Source organism: Nyctereutes procyonoides, unplaced genomic scaffold (genome assembly GCF_905146905.1).
Source record: "Nyctereutes procyonoides isolate TBG_1078 unplaced genomic scaffold, NYPRO_anot_genome, whole genome shotgun sequence".
NCBI classification, from domain to species: domain Eukaryota; kingdom Metazoa; phylum Chordata; class Mammalia; order Carnivora; family Canidae; genus Nyctereutes; species Nyctereutes procyonoides.
In genome coordinates, this window is record NW_026575125.1 from 17,858,926 (window position 1) to 17,871,425 (window position 12,500).

The window sequence follows — 12,500 nt, forward strand, 5'->3', positions numbered from 1 at the left end:
TGGTGCTTTCCCGTGTGGCCTGTGTGACATGGCGTGCCCCTTCCTCTTGAAAACCGTGAGTAATAAACTCTCCTTTCAAAGCCTTTCTCTGGGTCTGTCATCTTCCTCTACCTGTTTCAAATGAGTCTTGGGTACCTTTCAAAACGAGCTTGACAGATTTGAGTTCCAGCTGGGCTCAGTCATTTGCCCATCGTGCGACCTTGGGAACATTACCCTGTGCCGGCTTCGTTGTCCTTATCTTTAAAACAGAAGGTTCCTCTACCACGGGACCCATGATAATACGCACGAAGTGAGTGTGCACTGAGAAAATAGTAGCTGATGGCCAGTGATGTGAGAAAATCAAGAAATCAAATCCCCCTTGAGGCTCAGAAGTGAACAGCACAACACATGGATGGAAAGATGTATATATCTTTCCTAATGTTCAATTATGAGTAGCAGCAAATTGGGAGATATATTTTTTAAAGATTTTATTAATTTATTCATGAGAGACAGAGAGAGAGGCAGAGACACAGGCAGAGGGAGAAGCAGGCTCCACGCAGGGAGCCCGACGCGGGACTCGATCCCGGGTCTCCAGGATCACACCCTGGGCTGAAGACAGGCGCTCAACTGCTGAGCCACCCAGGTGCCCCTGGAAGATATTTCGTGTATGGCTACTCTTGATGCCCAACCGAGAAAAGGTTTCCCCCCTGTATGTGATGATGGCTGCTGTTCCTGTTAAGGAAATGAAACCTGCTAATTAGTCTTTTCAACAAGAGAATTAGAGGAGGCATAGTTTATCGCTTTCCCTAGGTCTCAAGTGTCATTTTGACATGCTGTACCTACCTTCACTAATCACCTGAGGCAGATAAGCAAATTTATCAAGTAACAGGGCACAGAGAAAGAGGCTGGCATTTGAAACCTCTCAGGCCTTAAGACAAATACCTGCTGTGTGACCCTGGGCAAATTGCTTAATAGCCTCAAACTTCAGTTTCCTCATCTGTTAAAGGAGACAGAACACTTAACTAAGAAAGATGTTGGAAAAGATCAGATATAATGTAAATAATGAGTCTCATCAGTGGAAGGCCTGGGACCTGAACCTTCAGTAGTGCAGCTCTGAGCCGGTGCCATTCAGCTCTCCTCTCCCTCTCCTCCCTCCCTCCTTCCTCCTTCCTCCTTCCAGGGGATGGATGAACACATTTTTCAAGTTTTGAATCATTTCCTTCTTTCTCACTGAAACCGTAGCTCACATGGGATTTTACTGCCTGAAACAGAAGACCCTGCACATCCGAGTTGTGAGCAGATGCACTCGCCCTGCACATAGACTCTGCTTGGCTTGACATCCCGGCCACCAAGGTGGGGCCGAGGTTGCAGGATTCCCTTCTCTCTGGATCAATAATTGTACCTGTGAGTCCTACAGGGAGAGATGTAAATGCTCAGGCGAGTCCCAGGGTGGCTGGGGTTTAGCCTTTTTTTCCCCTCGGCTGTCCATTCTTGCAGGTCCTCCTGGAAATCTTCCCCTGTCATTCAGGGATGACTATTTTTCTGGACACTTCTAGGCCTTTAGTGCTCTGTAACTAAGTTGCCAAGGGCATTGGGATTTTTAATTTTTTAAAGATTTTATTTATTCATGAGAGACAGAGAGAGAGAGAGAAAGAGAGAAAGAGAGAGGGCAGAGACACAGGCAGAGGGAGAAGCAGGCTCCATGCAGGGAGCCCGATGTGGGACTCGATCCCGGGTCTCCAGGATCAGGCCCTGGGCTGAAGGCGGCGCTAAACCACTGAGCCACCCAGGCTGCCCAAGGGATTTTTTATAACTGGCCCGGTTTACCTATTGGGAGCCCCTTACATGGCTTCTTCATTTGCCCTTTCAGGGCCTTGCACAGGCCCAGACCCCCAAGAAATGCTCAAGAAATTTCTGTCGGTTCTGTTGACTGATTGCCGTTAAAGCTTAAAATAGTCCTGGAGGTTCTGAATTGAAACATTATTCAGTAGACATACCTGCATAGTGACTTTTCAGTTAACTAATTTTCATGGCTCTTGACAAACGAGAACATTTTTTACATCCCCCTTTTTTTATCCTAGAATGACACTTCACCCCCAAAGCACACGAAGTAATATGCCATAGTTTTAATATTACAAGTTCGGACAAAGACACATTGACCAATTTCTCTGACATAACAGCCTGTGTTCAGAGAACATCAAGTAGAACAATTTTGGGAAGCTGGTCAAGTGCAGGTGAACATTTTGCTGTGTGTGTGTGTGTGTGTGTGTGTGTGTGTGTGTGTGCTGTGTAGGTGAGGATAAGAGGCAGCATCTTCTTTAGTCCAGGATTTCTATAAAGGGCCAGAGACTAAATGAGCTCCATGGGCCATATCTGTGCCGCAGAACTACTCAGCTCTGACCTTGTAGCGTAAAAGCAATCATAGACAATATGTAAACGAGTGGGGGTGACTTTGTTCCAATAACATTTATTTGCAAAAATAGGTGATGGCCTGGATTTGGCCCATGTGCCCGAGTTTGCAGACCCTTGCTTTTATCTCTTGTAAGCACTCATTATTTCTCTCTACTTTGAACTTCTTTATTTTGCTCTGATTTTTTTCTGTGCTACAACTTTTTTTTCTTTTCTTCTTCTTCTTCTTTTTTTTAAGATTTTATTTTTAAGTAATCTCTGCACCCAGCATGGGGCCTGAACCCACACCCCTGAGGTCAAGAGTCACACGCTTCACTGACTGAGCCAGCCAGGCGCCCCTGATGTGCTACAAACTTATTTTTAAACGCAGTTTGAGTGCAAGATAATCAACAGCTCCCAAAATGTTGAAAACTTAATACAGAAAATGGCACAGAATGAAGAATGCACCTTCTAATGGGTGATTCACCAGCACCCTTTCTTCTACCAATCCCCCACCTGCTCTCGAGTCTTCTGGACTCCTTTGGTGAGTAAAATAAAACCGCATTACATGAATAACTGTAGTTATTTTCAATACCTCAAAAGTTATTACTTTTATAGATTTGTTATCATTGTTCAATTAATACCTGATTCTATCTGCTTTTGTGTTTCTTCATTTGGGATGGAATGCGTGATAATTTTCCTGTTACAATTAATGGAAGTATTTTTTGGTTTAATGGCTTTTCAGTTTGTAATTGAATGTTCAGGAATGAATTCATGCATGAATTCAGGTTAGGTGAGGAATAGGTGCTTCAGGGCAAGTCTCCATTGCCCTCACCCCTGGGGAAATCTCCATTCCAAGGTGGATGAAGGCTCCCCGCAGCTGGCAACCTGCAGCCACCAGTGCATGTCAGTTTGGACCCGGATGGTGTGAAGAGATTCAGAGAAGAAAGCAAAGTGGGAGGAAGTGGCGTCCTGCCTGGGTGGATGTCCTTTCCCTTGTGCGCAGGGGGCTTTGTCAAGCCGCAGACATACAGAGTTTGGCACTGATCCCCTTGCCCGCTTTCCCCTCCCTGTGTGTGCTATGCTGCTTGAGGCTGGTCCTTGGGTCTCAGGGTTCTCATCTGCAAACCAGAGATAAAAAAAAATACCTTTGTTATCAAGCATGTAAGTTTGCCATGAGGTTAAAATGGGAAATGGATGTGCTATACCTATGCGATATATCATTATCATTTGAACATTTAGAAGGAATTAGGAAGCCAAAAGACCCCCCAGACAATAGCATCTGAGTTTCCCAAAGCTGTATTTTAATAAAAGAGTGAGTACCTGGACCTAACTCATCCGATTCTCATTGTTCTTATTTTCTCCCTTCACTGTTATGGGCCATGAACTGTAGATACTGGGGCTGTAGGGCTGAACTCGATGGACATGATTCCTGACTTCATAGAGTTCACAGTCTAAGCAGTTCTATGGAGTCAAATCTAAAAACTCTCAGGAGAACCCCACGCTAGGAGCCAAAGGCCTGCTAAGATGTGTTCTAGAATAACAACAACAAAATAACATCAACGGGTAATGAGCACATAATATCTAAGTACACTATGATGTCACAATTTGGACAAAAACTTGTGCTCTTCTGCCTTTGGGGCAACATGAAATGAGCAGAACGTAAGGTGTGTTTTGGAATAAGTCTAAAACTTTGGAAGAAACCCATGCTGAGGATGTAAGGCCTGACCAAGACCAGCCAGATAGCACCATGAACAGGTGGCTATGTTATCCTGGGCTCGACGGCATCTGTTGAGCTCCGGTGTGACCCACAGGGCCACGGGCACATGTTTTGCATGAGAACTATGCTCTACTGGTTTTCACACGAAACCTCTACCCCCATTCCCACTGTCCTATGAGCTCCAGCAAAACAAAAACAGGTAAGTAGTAATTGTGTTGTGAATTAATGCTATTTTTAAAAAATATTTTATTTATTTATTTGACAGAGAGAGAGAGAGAGAGAGAGAGAGAGAGAGAAAGAATAAATAGGGGGCTGCAGGCAGAGGGAGAGGGAGAAGCAGGCTTCCTGCTGAACAGGGAGCCTGATGTGGGGCTTGATCCCAGGACCCCAGGATCACGACCCGAGCTGAAGGCAGACACTCAACCGACTGAGCCACTCAGGCACCTGAAATAATGCTGTCTATTTCATTGGGTAATAAAATCCATAACACTGGACTCTCGGTTGCCTTTCCCCATGAATAAAGCAGATTTTCATAATTTAAATTGTTAGCACAATTAAACAAATCAAAGACCCAGTCATCGACTCAGTCTTTCCAATGAAACCAATCGCCTTTGATTTTATCCCAGAGAATCCACTGAAATGGGCGTTTTGTGTAAACACAAAACCATACTAACCAAAGGTGGCCTTGGTGGGGCTGGAGGGCCAAATACCCGAGGGCTCTTCCTATCAAAAGACACAGGGCAAAAAAATCTTTTACCGTATCTTCTGTGGTTGCTAATAGTAATTTGAACACTCACCGGTCTTTTGTACAGTTCTGAGCACCGCAGAGAGGAAGTGCTTTTTCCTTTTCCTTAAAAAAAGTTCCAGTCCAAACCATCAGCCTCTGTAGGTTGTCTTAATTGCTACTTTGCACTGCACTGGACTAGGACTCTGATTTTTGGCACATGCCGTCATGCACAAAGTTCTTAAAATAAAATGCTCCAGGATATCCCAGGAACTCGTAGAGGGCTTTAAAAAGGGACTTGCACGCAGAAACAATATCTTTGATGGAGACAGTTCAGGGAAGCAGAATGATTATTGCAAAAGAATTGCGTGATTCATCGAGACCTTAAAGTGGTTTGGGGGAGTTTGATGAGAATCCAGTTTTGATAAAGACAATTGTTTTTTTCCTCCCTAAGTGACTATACATTTAAATAGCTAAAACATCTGTTCAGCAGCATAGTAAAACATGTACACTCAGAACGCCTGAGAGAAGAGCCTGCCAAATAATCGGTTGAGAGGGACTTTGCTGGGGGGGGGGAGAGCACCAAGATAAAGCAACCACTGTTTGTTTTGTCTGGTCAGGGGGAAAGCCAAGGCAACCAATATTTTGGGTTTCTTTTATTTCATTTGTGAAGAAATATTTGAGAAAGAGTGGCAAGGGAAGATTTCCTGACGGGATTTTTGAAGCTGTCTAGTAGTAGAAGAGCAAGAGAACCTTGGATGTCAACGCCTAACAGACTCTTGAGACCAGCCACCAAACCACAAAAAGTGACTTTCTCTTCGCGTGGCCTCTACGTCCCTCCTGATGGAGGCAGAAATGGGGAGCAGCACGGAGACTGGGAAGACAGCCAATAGAGGCACGCGAATCGCCCTGGCTGTGTTCATTGGTGGCACCCTGGTGCTGGGCATGATCCTCTTTCTAGGTAAGTGGGGCGCTGGAGGCCAGGGAACAGGGCAAGTGCAGTTAAGTTTCCTTGGGACTTGCTCTGGCAAACCTGGTCGGGATGCAGGTGGAGGGCTGTTTGCCTGGGTTAGTAGGTGGCATATCCTTAGCTACTATTAAATATGCAAAAGGCAAAGGAGACTTTTCTTGAGGAAGCCGAATAAATAAATGCACGCAAGCACCCAATGTATAGTCCAGGATGCCAAATGGGTATAAGGTGGCTTCCAGTGGCTGGAAGATTCGGTTGCACTGGGCAAATGTCTTTTTTATGCATTACATTTTACATTTAGCAGAATGAGTGTTTGTGAATTCATAGGCAGATACTTTCCTTTATTTTGTGAGGAAAGGCTTCACATTGTGATCAAAACCACGCTGGAATTTTTTTTCCATTTGACTTTTGTTACTGTTTGCCTGAATGAACCATGAAATTTAACTTAAAAACTACAAAGTAGTCTTTAAACATGCATCTTAATGGTATTCCTCAATGGCTTTCTCATCCAATGACTCAGTGGGATGAAATTTTAACTTTGCCTTTCTAGATTTAAAAATTAATATGAAGGAAAACAGAGGTCTTCCTTCCAAACGTTTGAAGGGTATTGTGATTCAATGATTTTAATGACTCTTGGTGAGAATGATGTACCCAGAGAGTATATATGATGAAAAGCATATTCTGTGAATACGATTGAAATATCCTGGAAAGGGGAGATGGAGACGGATGTTCTAAAACTGTAGGCATTTGAATCCTTGATTCTTATCCTTTGTATTTTCCTCATACAGCCCCTACTATTTCATTAGCTTGAAAGCTATATAGGAACCAGCCCTATACTTAGGCGATTTTAGGTGCTATCTGAAGGGTAGCAAGTCTGGAAACATTCTCTGGCATGTACAGGTTGCAAGAGGCCATGTTTATTTTGGCAAAGGAAAACCAGTGATTAAACTTTAAAAGAGTTGGGGTTGTGTGGTTGAAAACTCTGCTAAAACCGGTAAACCATCTTTCCATGTTTTCTGTGGCTGCAGAGTTAGGAAATTAGATTTATTGTTTTCTGGTACAGCGAAACGTCCTACTCCTGCAACTGAACCTGGGGCTCTCAGAAACTTTTCTGAGATTTCTCAGCACTTGGGGTTCAGACATGTGTCCTATCCTGAAATTCAAAGATATGGGCATGCCAAGGAACTACATACTATGTGGGAAGTGAGTACAAAGTTAGACTATTGGGGTTTTGCAAACACTCCCAAACTTAAAAATCCAAATGATGACTGTTTATGTAAAAATAAACATCGTTTTAATGATGTTACTGCTGCTCAAAGCATTTTGAAATTCCACCGTTTAAGAACTACTAGATTCTGAGGCTGTTACATCTTGGTTGGAATGTCCTCAGTGGCAGCACATCTTTGTTCCTGGCGAGGAGATGATTCTTTGGAACTCAGCTCTAAAGTTTTTAGAGCACAGTAAAATTCATGAAGCCAAGCAATGCTATGGGTAAGGGGGCCTGTGTCAAGCAGGAAAAAATAACTGTAGTGTGCCCAATAACCTGGCTCTTACTGCAGATTTCTAAGAGGAGTTCTCTTGGTGTTCGAGAATAGAAGTGTGGCCTCTCTACACCTTCACTGCTCTGTGCCGTCTGTGGACTGGCAGCATCAGTACCACTTGGGAGCTTGAGCTTCCCTCCCAAGACATATGGATTCAGAATCTGAATTTTCATAAGATCCCCAGGTGATTCATTAGCAAATTAAAATCTGAGAAGCCTCGCTCTAGCTGACCACGTCCACTTGGATGTATAGATATTCGGGGATGTTTGCTTTAAGATACATGCACATTCTTTTGTAGGTTTTTGTCAAACATCTCTGCACCATTTCAGACTTCCTTCCCACCGCCCTTCTTCCCTGCTCAGCCCCCCTGACTCTGCTACTCACCTCCACCCTGCACTCAGTGAAGTCCTGGTCTGAAAATCTCCAGGCACCTGCAAGGCAATGCCCTTTGTGACAATATTCTGGTTAAGTCCTCTTCTCTTCAAGGCACTTCCTGGTTGATATTTTTCCATCTGTCCAAATTGAGGCACATGCCTGCAATTTCTAGCATCCCTCCTTACCCCTTTGTATACAAGGCTCTGGGCTAATCTCCTTCCTAAACCTTAGTCCTTCTACAGTAAGAGCGACTGCCACTAGCCTTGGGGTGGTCTCAGAGAAGCTAGAAAACTAGAAGTGAAAATGGCAGGTATAACCATACGCCTATAACCAGTTTATTTTAACGTGTCCTTTCTTCTCCTCCTCCTCCTCCCCACCCCCCAGAGTCTATTTCTCAAATGTAATAGTTGGCAAACTTTTTCTGTAAAGGGCCAGATAGTAAACATTTTCAGCTATCTGAGCCCTACAGTCTCTGTTGGTGCTACCTGACTCTGTTGTAGCCAGAAAGTAACCACAGACAAATATGTACACAAATAGGCATGACTATATTCGGATATAATTTGATTTATGAACACTGAAATTTGAATTTCAGATCATTTTTACAAAATATTATTCTTCTCGTGATTTTTTCCAACCACTAAAAAAATATAAAAATCATTTTTAGCTCACGGTCTGTACAGAAACCAGCAGTAGCCTGGACTTGGCCCATGAGCCATAGTTTGCTAACCCCCACTATATGGTCATTCTCAGGCTGTTGAACTGTGGGTGACTCCACTGCATTCTGAAGTCATTTTTACTGGTTATAGAAAAGTCTAAAATGAGAAACCAAACTGCTCCTTAAGGTTTTTTTTTTTTTTAAAGCACCTAACCAGTAAAAGGTAACATTTTCTTTTTTTATATTAAAAATATTCTCTTGGGATCCCTGGGTGGTGCAGCGGTTTGGCGCCTGCCTTTGGCCCAGGGCGTGATCCTGGAGACCCGGGATCGAATCCCACGTCGGGCTCCCGGTGCATGGAGCCTGCTTCTCCCTCTGCCTGTGTCTCTGCCTCTCTCTCTCTCTCTCTGTGTGACTATCATAAATAAATAAAAATAAAAAAAATATTCTCTTTGTTGTCCCACTTTCATTCACCCTCACCTTCACATTATCTGGGCTTGTTGATTCTTATTTATTTGTGGGATCTTAATCCCCCCATGGACATACTGCTTTTCCTTGAGGGGTTAGGTCTGTCTGCATCCCAATTAATTTAATTTAAACCTCCTTTTTACTCACATTCAGATAAAGATATCTAGTTCTGCTTCCTTAGAGGGTTGGGTCAAGAATTCTTTTCCATGAAAGCAATTACCCTTTAAATTACCCATTTTATTAGCTTTTTAAAAGAATAAAATAAAGCTAGTATCAAGATGGTACTGTCCAGAATCATAACAGTATTATTTATAATAAAGTTTATTTTTCCATTATAAAAAATAACACAGGCTCATTAAAGACCTTTTGGTAAACCTATAGAGGTAGACTGAAGGGAATATGTCCCCCATGGTTCCATCACGGAATGAAATATTCCATACTAATGTTTATGCTGCACATTTATATTTTTATCTAATATTTCTTTGCTCTTTAAAGAAATCAAAACACATCTTTATGCTAAGATCATTCTTTTTTTTCCTTTTCTAAAAGATTTATTTATTCACTTTAGAGGAAGAGAAAGAGAGAGAGCGCTGGGGAGGTGGTGGGCAGAGAGAGGGAGAGAAGCAGACTCCCCAGTGAGCATGGAGCCCAATGCAGGGCTTGATCCCACGACTCCAAGATCACAACCCGATCTGAAATCAAGAGTCCGACGCCCAACAGACTGAGCCACCCATGTGTCCCTAAGATACTTCTTTTCTTAAAAATAGACCTGAGATGTTCCATAGGCAATTTTCTTGTATCTGTAATGTAACAAAGCAAAAAGGTTGTTAGGAGGATGGCTGCAGAGAAAAGAACAAAGAAAAAGCAGGCTCCTCTCAGAATATGGGTGAATCTAGAATACAGATCACCACACTGGCAAGAGATGTACAGGTCTTCCATCTCTAGCAGAAATATAGGTATCACCATGCTTCTGCTTCTCAGCTGAGGATGCCACAGAAGGCCTTGGCTCCCCTTCACCCCCCACCATCCATCTCTCCACAGCCGGATCTCCAAATGATTCCTTATTTCTGCTCACAGAGTACAGCAATAATGAATTTCCCTTAACTTCCTTGGTTACCAAAAAAAAAAATATTTTTGAAATCTAAACTCACATCTGCTAATGCCCAGGTGCTGCCTGGAGTTTACAAATAGGGCACCCTTCTGTACTTCTGCAGAAATCCATTTAGATAATATTGCCAGCCAGATGGGGAAAATTAAGCCATTGGTGAAAAGCTAATTCCATCTTGCAGAGTTTTTGTTTTGTTTTGTTCTGGAGGAAGTAGTTGGAAGCTTGGTCCACAAGCTGCATCTGTCTGGTAGCTAGGCTGAGCTCGGTGGGAGGAGAGTATGTGAGGTATAGGGCAAATCATGACTCTCTTGCTAGATGACTGAGTAATATAGAGTGTACTCCCCCCCACATCTATGGATGGTTTAGATAAGATTCAGAACTTTAAATGCTACCACACATGCTATTTTTTCTCTTTCCGGCCTGGATTTGCTCCAAATGACATAGTTGTAAGGTTCTTTCCCCACGCCCCCCATCTCTAAAACAAGAACATAGTTGTAAACAAAAAGAGTGAAATTATGAGATTTAAATCATAGATAATTGGAGATGGAAGAGACTTTAGAGATCATCTAGCCCAGTGGCTCTCAAATTTGTGCATCAGAATCACCTGGAGAGCTTGCAAAAATGCAGATGTCTGGGCCCCACCCCCAGACTTTCTGATTCAGGTCAGCAATAGGGCTCAGTAATTTGTCTTCCTTTTTTTTTTCTTAAAGATTTTATTTATTTATGAGAGAGAGAGAGAGAGAGTGAGAGAGAGAGAAAGAGAGAAATCAGGAACAGAGGCAGAGGGAGAAGCAGACTCCCTGCTGAGCAGGGACCCTGATGCGAGACTCCATCCCAGGACCCTAGGACCATGACCTGAGCCAAAGGCAGACGCTTAACCGGCTGAGCCACCCAGGCACCCCAATAATTTGTATTTCTATAGAGCTGCCAGGGGATGCTGCTCCTGGTATCTGGGCACCCCACTCTGAGAAGAACGGTCTGATTGCACACACTCCTCTTATATTCTAGAGAACTGAATTTCAGAGCAGCCGAGTCTCGCCAAGGTGCTTAGCTTGTGACCGGTCTGGTTCCGTGGCACTGAGGCAACCGGATTTTTGAACGTGTCAATGCTGAGAAGGATGAACTGATACCAAATGTCTAGCATATGTGCCTGACTGTGGGTTACCTGATGGTGGTCTGCTACAAGCCAGTCATTTCTTTATTTTGGTTTGTTTTTTCAGTGAGTCAAGGTTTCTTAAGTCTCCAAGCTAAACAGGAGTACTGCCTGAAGCCAGAATGCATTGAAGCTGGTAAGTCCGTTTTCCATCCTGTGTCAAGTTATCATTATGGTACCTTGGGGAGAGGAAGGGAAAACAGGTGGTATTTTTAGTATTCTGTTTGCTTGAGGTTTACCAAGTACAAAATGCAATTTTGATGAAATTTTAAGTTTACCTTCCAGTCTCAGTGTGAAGTTGTGGAGTGTAGGTTTCCTGTTTTCTTCTTCCTTGAAAAAAAAAACAAACCCAAAAAACAAAACAGCTGTGCGGTATTCCAAGTCATCATAAGGAAATCGGGAGGGGCTTGGGAAGCCAAATGACTTTTTCTTAAGACTCGAACAGAGAGACCGGCAGCCTTCCTAGGGCCTCAGCTGGATATGGGTCCCTATTTACCCTAAGGAGTCTCTCTGTATCCTTTGGTCCATAGGTTCGACCTGTCTGCATCTGAGCAAGGATCCTCTAAATCCCTGCCTCCACTGTCACCTGAAATCACTCTGGGTCCTTCCAAGTCAAACTTTTCTTGAGGTGACCATGTATCAGTGGGTACTCCACAGTTAATATGAGTGTTGAAAGTTGCGTCGGTTTTGGCAGAGTTATTATATTCCCTCTATAAGGAAATAGGGTTAAGGCCTAGATTTGCAGACCCAGATTGCAGCCCCCTTCCCATTCTTTAAGTGGGCTTAAAAATAGCGTATTTTCCAAGGGGAAAGTCGTAAGGATTAGTTAAACACATGGCCCTTTCACTTTCGGGCTTAAGGGTTTATTTTATTTTATTATTTTTTAAAGATTTTATTTATTTATTCATGAGAGACATAGAGAGAGAGAGAGAGAGAGAGAGAGAGAGAGAGAGAGAGAGAGAGAGAGAGAGGCAGAGACACAGGCAGAGGGAGAAGCAGGCTCCATGCAGGGAGCCTGACGTGGGACTCGATTCCAGGACGCCAGGATCACGCCCTGGGCCGAGGGCAGATGCTCAACTGCTGAGCCACCCAGGCGTCCCGTCCGTAAGGGTTTAATGAATTAATTTGCCAAATATTTATTCCAAGTCAGGCACCGACTCAGCAGTGAAGTTGAATGACCAGGTAGGGGAAGTAAAGACTCTCACTAAACACAAGGTGATCAATTTGGAATAAAAATATCGGCTGGTGGTAATGTTATGCAGAAAATTAAAATATTCAAGTAGAATAATGTGATAGCAAGTGACAGGATGGCTAGATTGAAAAGTCTGAGGAAGGGACGCCTGGGTGGCTCAGTGTTTGAGCATCTGCCTTTGGCTCATGGCTTGATCCCGGGATCTGGGATCAAATCCCGCATCAGGC

General features: G+C 43.4%; 1 protein-coding gene across 2 annotated transcripts in view; it reads left to right on the forward strand.

Moving 5' to 3' along the window:
* The first annotated feature begins 5,654 nt into the window (after nt 1-5,654).
* The window catches only part of PHEX (phosphate regulating endopeptidase X-linked), a 201,981-nt gene continuing 195,135 nt past the window's right edge, over nt 5,655-12,500 (forward strand). For both annotated transcript variants that reach the window (XM_055338552.1, XM_055338553.1), the window contains exons 1-2: nt 5,655-5,772; nt 11,149-11,217. In XM_055338552.1, the coding sequence (XP_055194527.1) occupies nt 5,655-5,772; nt 11,149-11,217 (187 nt within the window). The remainder of the gene's footprint in view (nt 5,773-11,148; nt 11,218-12,500) is intronic.